At 40.9% G+C, this 17865-nt stretch overlaps 1 protein-coding gene across 1 annotated transcript in view; it reads right to left on the reverse strand.

The window, feature by feature from the left end:
- c5 (complement component 5) overlaps positions 1-13320 on the reverse strand; it is a 199674-nt gene extending 186354 nt beyond the window's left edge. Inside the window, exons 1-7 of the mRNA XM_079563481.1 lie at positions 13181-13320; positions 11955-12144; positions 10798-10951; positions 6981-7051; positions 6790-6887; positions 6611-6693; positions 4778-4868 (exon numbers count right to left, since the gene is read on the reverse strand). Coding sequence (XP_079419607.1) covers positions 4778-4868; positions 6611-6693; positions 6790-6887; positions 6981-7051; positions 10798-10951; positions 11955-12144; positions 13181-13260 — 767 coding nt within the window. The 5' untranslated portion in view covers positions 13261-13320. The remainder of the gene's footprint in view (positions 1-4777; positions 4869-6610; positions 6694-6789; positions 6888-6980; positions 7052-10797; positions 10952-11954; positions 12145-13180) is intronic.
- Positions 13321-17865: the final 4545 nt, after the last annotated feature.

Below are 17865 nucleotides of genomic sequence, written 5' to 3' on the forward strand. Positions count from 1 at the left end.
GTGATATAGAATGTTGTTTAACTGTTGCCAGAGTGATATAGAATGTTGTTTAATTGTTGTCAGAGTGATATAGAATGTTGTTTAACTGTTGCCAGAGTGATATAGAATGTTGTTTAACTGTTGCCAGAGTGATATAGAATGTTGTTTAACTGTTGTCAGAGTGATATAGAATGTTGTTTAACTGTTGCCAGAAGGATATAGAATGTTGTTTAATTGTTGCCAGAGTGATATAGAATGTTGTTTAACTGTTGCCACAGTGATATAGAATGTTGTTTAACTGTTGCCAGAGTGATATAGAATGTTCTTTAACTGTTGCCAGAGTGATATAGAATGTTCTTTAACTGTTGTCAGAGTGATATAGAATGTTGTTTAACTGTTGCCAGAGTGATATAGAATGTTGTTTAACTGTTGTCAGAGTGATATAGAATGTTGTTTAACTGTTGCCAGAGTGATATAGAATGTTCTTTAACTGTTGCCAGAGTGATATAGAATGTTCTTTAACTGTTGTCAGAGTGATATAGAATGTTCTTTAACTGTTGCCAGAGTGATATAGAATGTTCTTTAAGTGTTGCCAGAGTGATATAGAATGTTGTTTAATTGTTGTCAGAGTGATATAGAATGTTGTTTAACTGTTGTCAGAGTGATATAGAATGTTCTTTAACTGTTGTCAGAGTGATATAGAATGTTGTTTAACTGTTGCCAGAGTGATATAGAATGTTGTTTAATTGTTGCCAGAGTGATATAGAATGTTGTTTAACTGTTGCCACAGTGATATAGAATGTTGTTTAACTGTTGCCAGAGTGATATAGAATGTTCTTTAAGTGTTGCCAGAGTGATATAGAATGTTCTTTAACTGTTGCCAGAGTGATATAGAATGTTGTTTAACTGTTGTCAGAGTGATATAGAATGTTCTTTAAGTGTTGCCAGAGTGATATAGAATGTTCTTTAACTGTTGCCAGAGTGATATAGAATGTTGTTTAACTGTTGTCAGAGTGATATAGAATGTTCTTTAACTGTTTCCAGAGTGATATAGAATGTTGTTTAACTGTTGTCAGAGTGATATAGAATGTTCTTTAACTGTTGCCAGAGTGATATAGAATGTTGTTTAACTTTTGCCAGAGTGATATAGAATGTTCTTTAAGTGTTGCCAGAGTGATATAGAATGTTGTTTAACTGTTGCCAGAGTGATATAGAATGTTGTTTAATTGTTGTCAGAGTGATATAGAATGTTCTTTAACTGTTGTCAGAGTGATATACAATGTTGTTTAACTGTTGCCAGAGTGATATAGAATGTTGTTTAATTGTTGCCAGAGTGATATAGAATGTTCTTTAACTGTTGTCAGAGTGATATAGAATGTTCTTTAACTGTTGCCAGAGTGATATAGAATGTTGTTTAACTTTTGCCAGAGTGATATAGAATGTTGTTTAACTGTTGCCAGAGTGATATAGAATGTTCTTTAAGTGTTGCCAGAGTGATATAGAATGTTCCTTAAGTGTTGCCAGAGTGATATAGAATGTTGTTTAACTGTTGCCAGAGTGATATAGAATGTTCCTTAAGTGTTGCCAGAGTGATATAGAATGTTGTTTAACTGTTGCCAGAGTGATCTAGAATGTTCTTTAAGTGTTGCCAGAGTGATATAGAATGTTATTTAACTGTTGTCAGAGTGATATAGGATGTTCTTTAAGTGTTGCCAGAGTGATATAGAATGTTCTTTAAGTGTTGCCAGAGTCATATAGAATGTTCTTTAAGTGTTGCCAGAGTGATATAGAATGTTCTTTTAGTGTTGCCAGAGTGATATAGAATGTTCTTTAAGTGTTGCCAGAGTGATATAGACTGTTCTTTAACTGTTGCCAGAGTGATATAGAATGTTGTTTAACTGTTGTCAGAGTGATATAGAATGTTCTTTAACTGTTACCAGAGTGATATAGACTGTTCTTTAACTGTTGCCAGAGTGATATAGAATGTTGTTTAACTGTTGTCAGAGTGATATAGAATGTTGTTTAACTGTTGCCAGAGTGATATAGAATGTTCTTTAACTGTTGCCAGAGTGATATAGACTGTTCTTTAACTGTTGCCAGAGTGATATAGAATGTTGTTTAACTGTTGTCAGAGTGATATAGAATGTTCTTTAACTGTTGCCAGAGTGATATAGACTGTTCTTTAACTGTTGCCAGAGTGATATAGAATGTTGTTTAACTGTTGTCAGAGTGATATAGAATTTTCTTTAACTGTTGCCAGAGTGATATAGAATGTTGTTTAACTGTTGTCAGAGTGATATAGAATTTTCTTTAACTGTTGCCAGAGTGATATAGAATGTTGTTTAACTTTTGCCAGAGTGATATAGAATGTTCTTTAAGTGTTGCCAGAGTGATATAGAATGTTCTTTAACTGTTGTCAGAGTGATATAGAATGTTGTTTAACTGTTGCCAGAGTGATATAGAATGTTCTTTAACTGTTGCCAGAGTGATATAGAATGTTCTTTAACTGTTGCCACAGTGATACAGAATGTTCTTTAACTGTTGTCAGAGTGATATAGAATGTTGTTTAACTGTTGCCAGAGTGATATAGAATGTTGTTTAACTGTTGTCAGAGTGATATAGAATGTTGTTTAACTGTTGCCAGAGTGATATAGAATGTTGTTTAACTGTTGCCAGAGTGATATAGAATGTTGTTTAACTGTTGCCAGAGTGATATAGAATGTTGTTTAACTGTTGTCAGAGTGATATAGAATGTTGTTTAACTGTTGCCAGAAGGATATAGAATGTTGTTTAATTGTTGCCAGAGTGATATAGAATGTTGTTTAACTGTTGCCACAGTGATATAGAATGTTGTTTAACTGTTGCCAGAGTGATATAGAATGTTCTTTAACTGTTGCCAGAGTGATATAGAATGTTCTTTAACTGTTGTCAGAGTGATATAGAATGTTGTTTAACTGTTGCCAGAGTGATATAGAATGTTGTTTAACTGTTGTCAGAGTGATATAGAATGTTGTTTAACTGTTGCCAGAGTGATATAGAATGTTCTTTAACTGTTGCCAGAGTGATATAGAATGTTCTTTAACTGTTGTCAGAGTGATATAGAATGTTCTTTAACTGTTGCCAGAGTGATATAGAATGTTCTTTAAGTGTTGCCAGAGTGATATAGAATGTTGTTTAATTGTTGTCAGAGTGATATAGAATGTTGTTTAACTGTTGTCAGAGTGATATAGAATGTTCTTTAACTGTTGTCAGAGTGATATAGAATGTTGTTTAACTGTTGCCAGAGTGATATAGAATGTTGTTTAATTGTTGCCAGAGTGATATAGAATGTTGTTTAACTGTTGCCACAGTGATATAGAATGTTGTTTAACTGTTGCCAGAGTGATATAGAATGTTCTTTAAGTGTTGCCAGAGTGATATAGAATGTTCTTTAACTGTTGCCAGAGTGATATAGAATGTTGTTTAACTGTTGTCAGAGTGATATAGAATGTTCTTTAAGTGTTGCCAGAGTGATATAGAATGTTCTTTAACTGTTGCCAGAGTGATATAGAATGTTGTTTAACTGTTGTCAGAGTGATATAGAATGTTCTTTAACTGTTTCCAGAGTGATATAGAATGTTGTTTAACTGTTGTCAGAGTGATATAGAATGTTCTTTAACTGTTGCCAGAGTGATATAGAATGTTGTTTAACTTTTGCCAGAGTGATATAGAATGTTCTTTAAGTGTTGCCAGAGTGATATAGAATGTTGTTTAACTGTTGCCAGAGTGATATAGAATGTTGTTTAATTGTTGTCAGAGTGATATAGAATGTTCTTTAACTGTTGTCAGAGTGATATACAATGTTGTTTAACTGTTGCCAGAGTGATATAGAATGTTGTTTAATTGTTGCCAGAGTGATATAGAATGTTCTTTAACTGTTGTCAGAGTGATATAGAATGTTGTTTAACTGTTGCCAGAGTGATATAGAATGTTCTTTAACTGTTGCCAGAGTGATATAGACTGTTCTTTAACTGTTGCCAGAGTGATATAGAATGTTGTTTAACTGTTGTCAGAGTGATATAGAATGTTCTTTAACTGTTGCCAGAGTGATATAGACTGTTCTTTAACTGTTGCCAGAGTGATATAGAATGTTGTTTAACTGTTGTCAGAGTGATATAGAATTTTCTTTAACTGTTGCCAGAGTGATATAGAATGTTGTTTAACTGTTGTCAGAGTGATATAGAATTTTCTTTAACTGTTGCCAGAGTGATATAGAATGTTGTTTAACTTTTGCCAGAGTGATATAGAATGTTCTTTAAGTGTTGCCAGAGTGATATAGAATGTTCTTTAACTGTTGTCAGAGTGATATAGAATGTTGTTTAACTGTTGCCAGAGTGATATAGAATGTTCTTTAACTGTTGTCAGAGTGATATAGAATGTTCTTTAAGTGTTGCCAGAGTGATATAGAATGTTCTTTAACTGTTGCCAGAGTGATATAGAATGTTGTTTAACTTTTGCCAGAGTGATATAGAATGTTCTTTAAGTGTTGCCAGAGTGATATAGAATGTTGTTTAACTGTTCCCAGAGTGATATAGAATGTTCTTTTAGTTTTGCCAGAGTGATGTAGAATGTTCTTTAACGGTTGCCAGACTGATGTGTTAACCCCTGCCTACCGTGCTAGGATTGGTTCTTGTCTGTTTTGCCGGAGTCAGCAAGATTCAAATAGCTTAACTCCAGACTGTATGCACACATTCATCTCTTAAAACGGAGGATCAGCCTGGCTAGTGCTTTTGTAATGTAGCAGTGCATTGTTACTCACTTGGCCGACACTTTGAAGCCGAAGCGTTGGAAGTTGTTGTGACTGACGTAGTTGTACGTGGGCTCGATCAGTATGGTGAAACTCGGCAGCACTGAGGAGAGGGAGAGTTCAGTTCACTGCCACATTAGGGTGGGGACTAGTATTGATCGTCTGGTATCAGTGGCATCAAAGAAATCACAGAAACTGTTCCTACAAATGCTACTTCCTTTAGCACCGTCTTCTTCCACTTTTGATTGAGCTTTCTCTCCTCATACTAGTGAATGGGGCCCTTTAATAAAGTACGCCAAGGCCTGACATGTCCTTTTCATGGCATTGATATCATTTCTTCTCTTACTTCTTTGCCATAAACATGTTATAAGAGGTTTAGTGGCCACTGGATGTGTCACAAAAAGCGTAAATTGAACTGAATACTGCTTTTAGCTCAGAGACACTTTATATGCTAATTTGTATTAAAGTATAATCATTAAAGCTCTGCACATGCATTAATGATTTCTAACAAGGCTTTCAATGAAACCTACATATGATATAACAGCTGAGAACATCTGGATCTTTCATCATTTGCGATGTTTGAGGCTAATGCTAATCACTATAGGAAAAATACATTAAGCAGACTCACAAATGCTAAAAAGTTTCATTTCTCCTTTCTATTTCGATGAGTGACGTTACTTTATTTAAATTTAAAATGAAGAAGAAAGTCCTGTTTACAAAAAGAATAAACTGACCTCAAGTCTTAAACACTATCATTAAAAGTAATGTAAGTGGTGCCCTCTACTAGGGCTGGGTACCGCTAAACGGTACCTACTTGGTACCGACCGAAAAGCGGTATCGAAAACCTTTTTTTTTTCGGTGCTAATTTTCGGTACTTTTTCTCTCCAAACGTAAATAAATGATCCACAGTGAGTCTAAAAAAAGCCTGAACTCATGAGCAGCTTCAGCGAAAATGCAGAAGCAAAGCAAAGCTATAACTCTAACACTTCAGTCATTATCAGAGATGGCAGAGCCGCTTACTGAGCCAGGACTAAACCAGGACTAAACCAGGACTTAAAGTAAACTGGTTTAAAACCAGGACTGAATAAGAAACTAGAGCTCTTAGACAAAGAGAAAAGCAGTGACAACACGGCAGTGACAACATGACAACGAGAAACACAACGCAGAGCCTGAAGTTACTGCTGTTGTTTACAACTCCAGCTGCACCGGAGCGTTTGGGATCAAAGATTGTCTCTGGAAAAGGTGAGCGCTCACTCTGCATTAGCCATGTTTGGAACAGTTGTGGTGCATTTTTAGTGACAGAGTGAGCGCTCTCACTATGTAACAGATTTGTGACGTGTGAGGAGCTTTCACTGTCGAACAGCTCAGTGAGTTTAGAAAAGTTTATCTGAAAGAAAACGGTCCTGATGTGGATCTGGTCTGTTCCTGCAGCTCAGAAGGTAATAATGTCCTTTCTCTCTTTTTATCATGGCTTTAGTGGGAATGAAGCTCCAGGTGACGCTGCTGCTCCTGTTTTCTGATGTACCGTGTTTGTGCCGCTGTGCTGTTTGTTCTCCTGAACGATACTTTTTATACACATTATTTTGACTCAATTAAAATAACATAGGTATCGAAAAAAGTACCGTTAAGGCACCGGTACCGAAAAGCAGGTATCGTTAAAGTAGTGGTATCGGAAAAAAAACGAACGGTACCCAGCCCTACCCTCTACCGGTCAGTATCGGCATGAAATGTGTCAGTATCGTATCGTAAAAGATCAGAATACATCGGAAAATCAGACCCTACTGCCAAAGGGCGAAGAAACGCACAGAAAGGCTCTCTTCTCTTCTGTGTGTATTTGGTTCTTACCATATTTGCGAACTTCAAACGTGGTTCTAGCCTGAGTGTCAAAATGCTCCATGTAAGACGCCTCCAGGGTCCAGATCCCCAGCCTGCACACAAGGACCGTTTCATAAATACCACAAAATGTATATATACACTATTTGTGGTATTTGTAGTAGTAGTTGTAATATTTGTGGTAGTGGTACTTTGGGTTGAGGGGGATCTTGAAGGGGTTCCGCAGCGACGGCATCCCGTTACTGATGTCCTTCACCTCCACCACATCCACCTTTTCGTAGTCCGGGTCCTGGGATAACCACATTGTCATTAGGCTGCACTGCCTGTCATGTGCTCATGGGCCGTGGTGGCGCCCCCTGCAGGAGCATAGAGGCAGACTCACCCTGAATGTAAGAAAGACATTGCGGTCGGCCGGTCTCAGCTCCTGGTTCAGAGAGAAAGCCCTCACCTTCACTGTGGACAAATCAAACTAAATGAATTGAAGACACTGGGGGAAAATGCACTTGATGAAACTTACTCCTTCATTTGATCCCTGCCCTTAAGATGATTTGAACCCATATTATTACACAATTCAAAGCTCAAATGCCTGGTAAAGTGTTCTAAAAATGTAGAAAATACTGTCAAATCCTTAAACGTTTCTTGACATAACACCCCATTTAGTCATTTATGATGTTCAGCACTGGCATGTGTGGAAAGTGGTGGTTTACTTTGGGCTACAAAGAAGAAAATCAAACCTCCACCAAGCAAACTTACCTACCCCAGGACTACAAGATAATATTGAAATTGCTGTTTGGAAGATGTATAAATCGTTAGCCACATAATCCGTGTACCTTTCGATCATTAGTTATTCCGTTTCAAAATAAAATCAGAAAAACAACATTTCCATTTGTTTTTTTGTTTTTTTCCCTTTCTAACCTTGAATTAATTAAAGAAATCTTGTATACGTCAATGTCAAGGTGTTTGTTTTGGTTCTAGTTGTTTTAAATTCCCCCCAAAATTACGACGTTACTATTATTTCGTTTTATTATTGTTTGCGACATCGGAAGTGAGGAGAGACCTCAGCTCAGAGCCGCTCCTACACTTGTTTGGAAAGTTTTATGCATATACTTTTTAAAAATTGGGCAACACATGCAGAGATCAGAGATGCTTTATATTACCACGGAGGGAATGGTTGCTCAGAAATATCCGTGAGGAGATTCTGCTTGGAAAACGACCTTAAAAAGCTGGGCAGACACTGTGCGTCTCTGTCGTGCAGTGGACAGGGGGCTACGACCCACGAGCTGCTCACGACAAACGTACGAGTGAAAATCGCACGGTCACAAGGTTTTCAAACATGTTTGATATTGTTTGCGAGTTGTGCGGTCCTGGCCCTGTGGCAGCGACACTGAAGCCGGCGGAAAGCAGCGCGAACACGGGAAATGCAGCTGCAGGCGCCGGGAGGAGAGGACACATGCGTTATCAGTCCCGTCGCCAGACGTCAGTCTTAAGGGGGGCATATGAAATCCACGGGGGGCACATTTACTATTAAATACATATTTTTCACATGGTATTCATGTAGCCCTGGCGCACACTGATCATTACATTAAACATAATCAACAGCAGATATGACCAGACCAACTGCAGCTGTAACATGAGTCCTCGTGGAGGAAACGTCAGTACAGTTGCAGGTGGCGTTTCTCCGAGTTGAACCTCCTCATCAACACATCCTTCCACTCAGACTTGAACTTATGAGAGTGAGGTCCTTTTCAAAAGCAGCTGAATGAGCTGGGCCTTGCGTCTGTGCAGAATACTGCGCCGATGCAACGGAAACACGTTTCTGAGTGTGGAAAACGACCGGACTCTGGGGCTGTAGAACGAGCGCCTGCACCCCCACACCCCCACACCCCCACCCCCCTCACTACCGTTTTTGGACCATGAATATGGCTCGGTCAGTGCTGTGGCGGCGTCCACTTTTCAGTCTCTCTCAGCTTCACTAAAGCTCCAGTGTCTGAGAACGCAGGCTTTTTTCAGCGGTCTTCAGCGCTTTGTAGTAAAACACACACGAGCACCTGTCACTGCCTTTGCCTCTCACGAGCCGGGACGGGAAATGAGCATAAAGAGGCGACATCGTGGACTCTCAGAGCGGAGGATGATCGTTAATGCTCCTCTATCATATCAGCTATATTTTATTTTGTGCCCAGACAACACGGGAGCCGTGCGCAATTGCGCACGAGCGCAGCTTAGAGGGAACCGTGCCAGAGAAAGAGAGAGAGGGATGAAATGCCGCTGGTCCCCTCTCTCGGTGTCAGGGGAGGAAATTTAGGCTACTTGTTGTGGAGTTTGAGTGGGTCTCTACTCGGGCAGAAAGCGCAAAAGTAACACTGCGCAAATGAGTGATACATCGCCTATCTTTGCCCAATTTGTAGTGGCTTCTCGTGGTTATACGGCGTATACCTGCGTATCACGTAGACGACACCACATCTGTGTCTGGGAGGCACAAGCATCTTGGGGGACGGGCACGGCCCCCTATGGCCCGCCCATAGCGACGGGTATGCGCGTTATTATATTTTTTTATTCCTCTTCGTCACTTTAGTTGTGCATGATTACTTTGCAAAACAAAAGTCACTGCTGAAGTGGGGTAGACGGAGAGAGGAGTGGCAGAGGGACAGTTTGGGAATGCACGACGGGAAAGAGTTTTAGAGCGCGGCTCTGGGGAAACAGAGAGAGAGAGAGCTCCCGAACGCCCCCAGCACCAGCTCTCCCGGGCCATGGGAGAGAAAAAGGCGTGTGGAGTCCGTGAGTGACGAGGCGGCTACAGGAGCCCCGACACTCACATCCTCCACCTGTGACGAGGCGGCTACAGGAGCCCCGACACTCACATCTTCCACCTGTGACGAGGCGGCTACAGGAGCCCCGACACTCACATCCTCCACCTGTGACGAGGCGGCTACAGGAGCCCCGACACTCACATCCTCCACCTGTGACGAGGCGGCTACAGGAGCCCCGACACTCACATCCTCCACCTGTGACGAGGCGGCTACACGAGCCCCGACACTCATCTTCCACCTGTTCACTCAGCTCCGCCGCCTCCGAAGCGACATCACCGCCCACTGCCTCCTCCTCCGCCCCGGTCACCTCGGCTGCTGCTGCTCCACGAGGAGCTCAAAGTGAGCAGCAACGAGTTTGAGAAATAAAAGTCCTAATGAAATAATAAACAACGGTTACAGAGGAGATCGCGTTGAAGCTCGACCTCTTTTGCTTAAGTTTGTTTTTGTTTCCCTCTTGCGCGAGGGAGAGAGAGGCAGAGAAAAAGTTACTCATCATTTCCAGTAGCAAATCAAACCGAAGCAGTAGTGAACAAAATAAGGGAAGTTGTTTTAGCAGTGTTTGTTTCCACTGCATAGCAAAGAAATGGGTCAATATTTTATTTAGAATTTTTTTCCTTTCCAATTTAATTTAGAAAATGGAAATACAATAAAACAACCACATAATTAGTTTTTCTGATTTTATTTTGAAACGGAATAACTAATGATCGAAAGGTACACGGATTCATAATTGCCAAACTCATTTTTGTTTTGTTTTTGAAAAACATGTAAAAAGACGTTTTATAGGAAACACATTGTTTTTCTCTTATTGCCATTTTAACAATACAAAATGACTTAGGCAATTCTGCTATGTGGCTAACGAAATTTTCAATATTGAATTTATCTCCAATGACAAGAAACCAACAGAAACAAATTCCAAAAACTGCTTCTAAAAAGTACATATAAAATATACATGACGTGTAGTCTCTTCAACAAATATTCACTTTTGTTGTTTGTTCAAGACAAATATTTTTCAGACAAAACAATAATCTAAATGTAGATGTTTGCCAGGACATTGTTGCATATTTTTGACACTTGGCAAAAATATCGCATCACAATCGATATCGAGAAAGACCCCAAAAATATTCAGATATTCTTTTGTCAATATCTATTTTATTCATTACTCATCATGGTTTATGTTTGTGGTTTTACATGTTTTATAACAATTGTATGTGCAAAATATATATATGTTATACCGATAAGAGTCTGTTATACTCCAGGATCGATAAGGAGCATTGATAAGAGTAATAGTAGTACATGCAATCAATAAATGGTGACAGGTGAAACATTTTGAAGGAGTCCTGACTGGGCAGGGGCTGTGCAGTTAGCTGACTGGGCATAGGCATGTAACGGTACCTGACTGGCGCGGCGTGTACAGCGGTTTGTCGGTCTGCACCACCAGGAAGCCATTAGTGCGGCTCAGGGGGACAGGAATGTGGTGCTGAAAGGCCTGTGATTGGACGTGCAGGATCACATGGGTCATACTGTCGTCCACATCACCCGGGAACAGCTGCAGGGACACAGGAGAATGAGAGAACAATACCACCACTACTGCTACTACTAAAACTGTTATTTTATTTTTTAAGATCCTAACCCAGAGAGAGAGAAAAAATGCTTTGTCTGATGCTTCGAGCTTTACCTTGCTATTTTCCTTCATGGTCCATTTTTCGAAATCATACAAGAGTTCACTCGGAACAAGGGAGTTGTCAAATCGCCGAACGCTGTGATTGGCCTAGTGTTATCGGCTGGTAAGTGAATCTGCCAGATATAAGAAGGAGAGATATTCTACGGTGTTTTTGAGATATTAAACTCTCTAAATTTGGCTCCCTGACGCTAATTTTGCCATATGTGCTGCGTACTGTTTCATATAGTCGGAAAAATATACAAACTTCTATGTGAATTAAAGCAGTGCTAAGTAACTTGTTTACCTAAAAGAGGGGGTATTATGCTTTTTTCAATCACATAGCACCAGTCTATATCACACTACAATGATGACGCAACCTTCTGTTGGTCTGTAAATGCAGTAAATTAATCTAAATCTAAAATGAATTTACTCAATTTTACATTTATATTATTTATCGAATCATATTTAATTATATTCTGTGCCTCATGTTCTTCATGTGCTGAAATCCGCGCAGTGATCTTCACTTTACTGCGCAGTAATCTTCACTTTACTGTGCGGATGCCAAACTACTCCTGGTATTACTACGCCTTACATTATAGTTCCCCCTTTTATTCGCTTAGAAAATCCACATTGTTTAATTTTGTGTAATTATACTTTGTAGTGGAACACTTCACGTAACCATATTTAAATAGGGAAAACGTGGAAGAGCTTGGTAGCTTCTATCTTCACCTGTTTTGGCGCTATAGAGGAGAGAGGGAGAGGCTAAATGCTAATGCCGTCTGTGCTGTGTTTACGTGACTGAAGATCAGACAGGTCCTAAAGAACTCGTCAAAGCTAAGGTAAGAACATATCTCAGTATGGAAAAACGGTGGCCTGTTCTGGTGCTCACCCGCAGCTGCACTTCCCCCATGTGCTGGTTGTTGGCGCTGAGGGTCACGTGCTGCTGAGTTATGGGATTGTTGGCCATGGTTTTCCTCAGGGAAACATGCACCGTCACCGGGTCCGAGAAACCGAAGACCTGCAACACCACCTTCTCCAGAGCATCCAGCTTGAAGGACAGAGGAGCCACCACCAGATACCTGCAACAGAGAAGGTCCTCATGAGGCAGGAGACAGAGGAGTCACCACCAGATACCTGCAACAGAGAAGATCCTCATGAGGAGACAGAGGAGCCACCACCAGATACCTGCAACAGAGAAGGTCCTCATGAGGCAGGAGACAGAGGAGTCACCACCAGATACCTGCAACAGAGAAGGTCCTCATGAGGCAGGAGACAGAGGAGCCACCACCAGACACCTGCAACAGAGAAGATCCTCATGAGGCAGGAGACAGAGGAGTCACCACCAGATACCTACAACAGAGAAGGTCCTCATGAGGAGACAGAGGAGTCACCACCAGATACCTGCAACAGAGAAGATCCTCATGAGGCAGGAGACAGAGGAGCCACCACCAGATACCTGCAACAGAGAAGGTCCTCATGAGGCAGGAGACAGAGGAGTCACCACCAGATACCTGCAACAGAGAAGGTCCTCATGAAGTAGGAGACAGAGGAGTCACCATCAGATCTACCGTGCCAACCGGTAGATCTGGGCCTGTGCTCTCACCAGTGAGGCCCGGCCCCCAGGTTGGGAACCACTGCTCTCCGTCACTGTCGCCCTCTTGGCAAGAAGAACTCTTTTATCATGATTCATCATGTTTACACTGGCACCAACATCTATGGTCTGTACCAATAATAATGATTATACTGAAAACACAAAGATTATTTAAAGATGCGTGAGTGGGTCGATACACAGCTCCAGGTCTGTTTTTGATGAGAGAACATTATGACATTAGAAAAGCTCTAAAAATAACAGTTTGCATATGTGTTTATTTATTTATTTGAGCACACATTTTGCTCAAAAGGAGTGGGCCAAAGTAACAAGCTTATGAGCGCCTACCCCAAAACATAAAACCCTCTTTAAGTGAAGTCTCTCTCTCATCTGTACTTTTGTGACGCTTTGGCCTTATTTTGTGGTATTATTTTGAAGGTTTTGAAAGTTCCTGGATTTATAATGTTTACTCGAGTAAACTACTTGAGTCCTTCCACGAAAGGATGATAATGAAATGTGCGACTCACGTTTGCTCCTGGGCCTCAGTTCCGGAGCAAATCCATCCGACGAGGAGCAGCACGAGGAGCTTCATCTTCATCCTGGACATTCTGCGAAACCGTCTGTGGACTTCAGAACCTGCTGCAGTTCTGGGTCTAGTCCTGACACAGACCTGGTCTACAGTCTGTGGTGTTTGAATGTTTGAGTTTTTGTAAAGTTACCGTAAGTCTCCAGCGAACGGGAAACTCCGGTTCAAAGGTCTGTGTGCTCTCTATTGATGGCTCAGTGTTTGCGGACAGTCTGAAGGGTGTCTATTGCAAAAGTCGGTGCTGAACTTTTCACAGAAAATTAAAAACCTACATACTGATCAAAACTCTCAGCTTGAAGTAAATTAGCGACTTTTTGGAAAGAGTTTAGAGGATAATTTTATACTTGTACACCTGATTTGTTATTACAAGCAATGAAAGAGGAAGCCACTAAATTAAAAATGTTAGTTGTGATCCAAACACATTTGTGACTTCCCTTAAACATTTGTAACATCCCATTCTTCACAGGGATGAGTTTATAGGCACATTTCACATCTTGCAGGGTTACTTTTCAGGGTCACTTTCACAAACATGCTAGTAAACTCGTCTTCAAGTTCATAGAATTGATGCAGATGATGATGATGATGATGATGACCATGATGACCACTTCAAAACATTATTTTGTTATCCTTAAGCCACTTTGTAACCAGTCTGGCAGTTTGCCTTTGGTCATTGTCCCTTTGGAAGACCCATCTGTGCCCAAGCTTTAACTTCCTGGCTGATGTCTTGAGATGTTGCTCCACATCCACATAGTGTTCTTTCTTCAGTGCACCAGTACCTCCTGCAGCAAAACAACCCCACAGCATGATGCTGCCCCCCCGCACCAGTATTTCAAAGTTGGGATGGTGTTCTAAGGCTACAAGATTCCCCCTTTTTCCTCCAAACGTGACAATGGTCATTATGGCAAAAAACATATTATTTTCTTTCCTCAGACCACAGGATATGTTAAAATTCATAAATTGTTTTAGGATATGTTTGACAAAAAATTGTATTTGCAAACTCCAATTGGTCTTTTTGATGTTTCTTTTGGAGTAAGAGCTTCTTCCTGGCAGAGTTCCCGCTCAGCCCATGTCAGTACAGGACTTGTTTCATTCTGAATAATGGTTCTTAGGGTCACATTTCAGACACAGCATGTTCATCTCTGGGACACAGAACCCGCCTTCTTTCTGATCCGTGTGATGACTGAACATTTCCATCATTGTTTGAACAAATGAACCTGAACCTTCATGTGTCTTGAAATTACACCCAAGGATGAACCAGACTTGTCATGACATCGTCATCTTGGCTTTTCTAAATTGTTTTAAAGGTATGTAAACTTTTGGTTTTGTAATAATAATAATAATAATAATGCATTGGTTTTATATAGCGCTTTTCTGGACACTCAAAGACGCTTTACATTGCACTATTCGTTCACTCCATGCTTGGTGGTGGTAAGCTACTATTGTAGCCACAGCTGCCCTGGGGTAGACTGACGGAAGCGAGGCAACCAGTCTGCGCCATCGGCCCCTCCGACCCCCACCAACGACTCACTCACTCACTACATTCACTAGGCTTCCTGGTGTTACTAAACGGTCTCCCATCCAAGTACCGACCAGGCCCTTCCAGCTGAGCTTCCAAGGTCTGACGGGATTGGGCAGAGCAAAGGCGGTATGACCACAAAAAAGTAATACAAAATTGTGTAGAAAATTCTATCTCTCATTCTTCTGGAATTTGAAATATATTTTTAAATTCTAACTGAGATAAGAAAAATAAATGTTACTTCTGGTTTCATGTCAGTCCGTGTACTTTGGTGTTCATTATATTTTCGATTTTGAAATGAAAATGCAAAATCAAGAATTGCGTTTTTTACATATACTGCACTATTGCAATATAAAAAAAACACTATCTTGTTATTTACATTTCCCTGTATCAGACAAGTACTTCATAATCGAGTAGGCAAAAAAGAAAAATACAATAATTAAGCTTTTATTGATTACGTTGAATCCAGCTGAAATATTCAGAAGTGAAACTTGTTCGTTGAGGAAAATAAATAAGGCTGTTGTTCAGGGACCAAACACACTGGCAACGTATCGCACAACGCTTAACGCACGCAAAATAGGATTGGTTCTGTATTTTGAGGAATGCGTCATATGTGTTGCCCACAGCGCAGTTGGATGCTCCAATTCACATTCAATGAAATCTATGTCAAAACGCTTCAAAAAGGAAGTATGTTTACGCAGAGCAGGTTCATCAACGCGCAGACATCATGGCTAGTGTGTCTGGGGTCTGAGAGCCTTAAAAGTTGCGCTGTGTGGTTCCAGACAGGCAGACACAGATGCGTAAAGTGTGTTAAAGTATGTGCTGCTGGTGTTTGTGCATAACAGAAGTATTCCAATGCTACTGTAGCAGAGCGAGGTTTTCACCCTTAGCTTTAGGACACACAGGTAAGTTCCACTGAAAAAGGGCACAAGTGTTCCATTAGTTAAATAAAATTTATTTGCTACAAATGTTTTTCTTTCATTTCATTTCATGAATATCCATAATTTAAAACCTTTAACAAAAGATGCATGTTTTCGTCCATGAGATACAGATTTCATATTTGGTCAGAGTCCTCCAACAAGTCCCCGCCGACCGCTGGACAGACCCAAATCACACACAGACATGAGTTTTAACATCAAGACAAGACAGCGATGGGCAGCGCTGGTGCTACTGCCGTGCGCCTGTAAAAAAAGGAATAGTTACAGTTACAGATATGCTTAAGTGACCTAAACTACCCGCCGTCACAGCTGGAAAAGCGGCACCTCTCATGCGCTGTACTAGGGAAGACACCACAGGACCATCAGGGGACCGCAAACCCAATCTACTGCGATGCTACAGCGTTGTGCCATGACGCGCTCCCGTGAAGGACCCACAGCAACACTAACACGAGGGAACACTAATCAGGGCAAAGATAAAGGATGAATTTAAAATAAATGTTGCAAAGATATCTACCTGTCGGACAGAGCACACCTGCGCCAGCACCGGGTACAGCAGGCAGCGGGAGATACACAAGGTCAGAGGGCAAGCAACACTAAACCAGGGCCTTTTATAGTGGGAACAACACGGGAAACACAAATTACTCACATCACCACACTACCATGATCAAAAAAATATGTATATTTATGCTGTGTGTTTTATAAATTGTAGATTGTCTCTCTGCTGGAGGGGGGAGAGGGTATCTTTCTGGCCGTCCAGTCTGTGACATCATGGGCACAACTTATACTGTAAGCACATCAAACTGGCCAAACAGCCAATATGCCACTGGGTCATGAGGCAGATATGGCATCAGCAGGCTGGACACTGCAGGTACTTAAATGAACAACAGGTAACCTAAATACAGAACGAACACTCCACCAGCCACTGCTGGCTTTGGAAGCAATAGGTCACTTGTACCTTGGCCATCTTTACGCATCTGTTTATGTCTGGTATTGTCCTCGCACCGCGGAGTCTGAGTGCACATGGGTGGTAACTGACATGGACCAACAACAATGTAACACTGCAATTGCACAATAAACAAATACATAATCAGAGGTGGCTAGAGTAGCCCAAAATATTTACTCAAGTAAGAGTTATGGAGTTACTTTGAAATACATTTACTCAATTAGAAGTGTCCATGTACTTTTGCGTTCATTGTATTTTGATTTTAAAAGCAATATGCAGAATCAAAAAATTCGTTTTTACATATTGTGTACTGTTGCAATATGAAAAATACTGACGATTTTGTTTTTTCATTAGTTTATATGAGACATTCACTTGAAAATAGACACTGCCAACAAGGAAAATACAACAATTAACCTTTATTGATTATGTTGAATCCTTTTCTGCGTCAACTGGAATACCCGAAACCGTCTTGATTTGGAGAACAGCGCTAATAGAACATTAGTAGATCTGAGTCTCTTGATCAACGTCTGGCTTTTGCTCTGCTCACGTTCACAAACACTTTGTGCACTCTGGCCATGTGACGTGCCGTTTACGCAATGTTATTCCAGGATATGATCTGTATGTGTGCGCTCCTGCCAAATGTGCTCAGTGCCTTGTGTGGACAGAGCGCAGCTCATGTAAGATAAGATAAGATAAGATAATCCTTTATTGATCTCACAATGGAGAAATTCACTAGGTACAATCCATGCGCACTCAGACTCCCCAGTGTGAGGACAAAACCAGACTGGCATAAACAGATGTGTAAAGATAGCCACGGTACAAGTGCCTGCACTGACCTATTGCTTCCAAAGCCAGCAGTGGCTGGTGGAGTGTTCGTTCTGTATGTAGGTGTTACCCCTTCATTTAAGCCTAACTGCAGTGTCCAGCCTGCTGATTTCTGCCTCATGACCCAGTGATATATGTACACTGTTCGCCAGTTTGCTGAACTTACAGTAAGTTTTGCCCATAGTGAGGATGATGTCACAGACTGGACAGCCAAAATGACACCCTCTCCAGCAAAGAGAGAATCTACAATTTGTAAAACATGCAGCATAAATATATTTTAAAAAAAAATTGGTATCATCATGGTAGCATTGGAATCTTTCTGTTGTGCAAAAACACCACCAGCCCATGCTTTGACACGCTTTATGCATCTGTGTCTGCCAGTCTTGAACCACCCTGTCTGAGAG

This window comes from Gobius niger, assembly GCF_951799975.1.
Source record: "Gobius niger genome assembly, chromosome: 1".
In the NCBI taxonomy this organism is placed as follows: domain Eukaryota; kingdom Metazoa; phylum Chordata; class Actinopteri; order Gobiiformes; family Gobiidae; genus Gobius; species Gobius niger.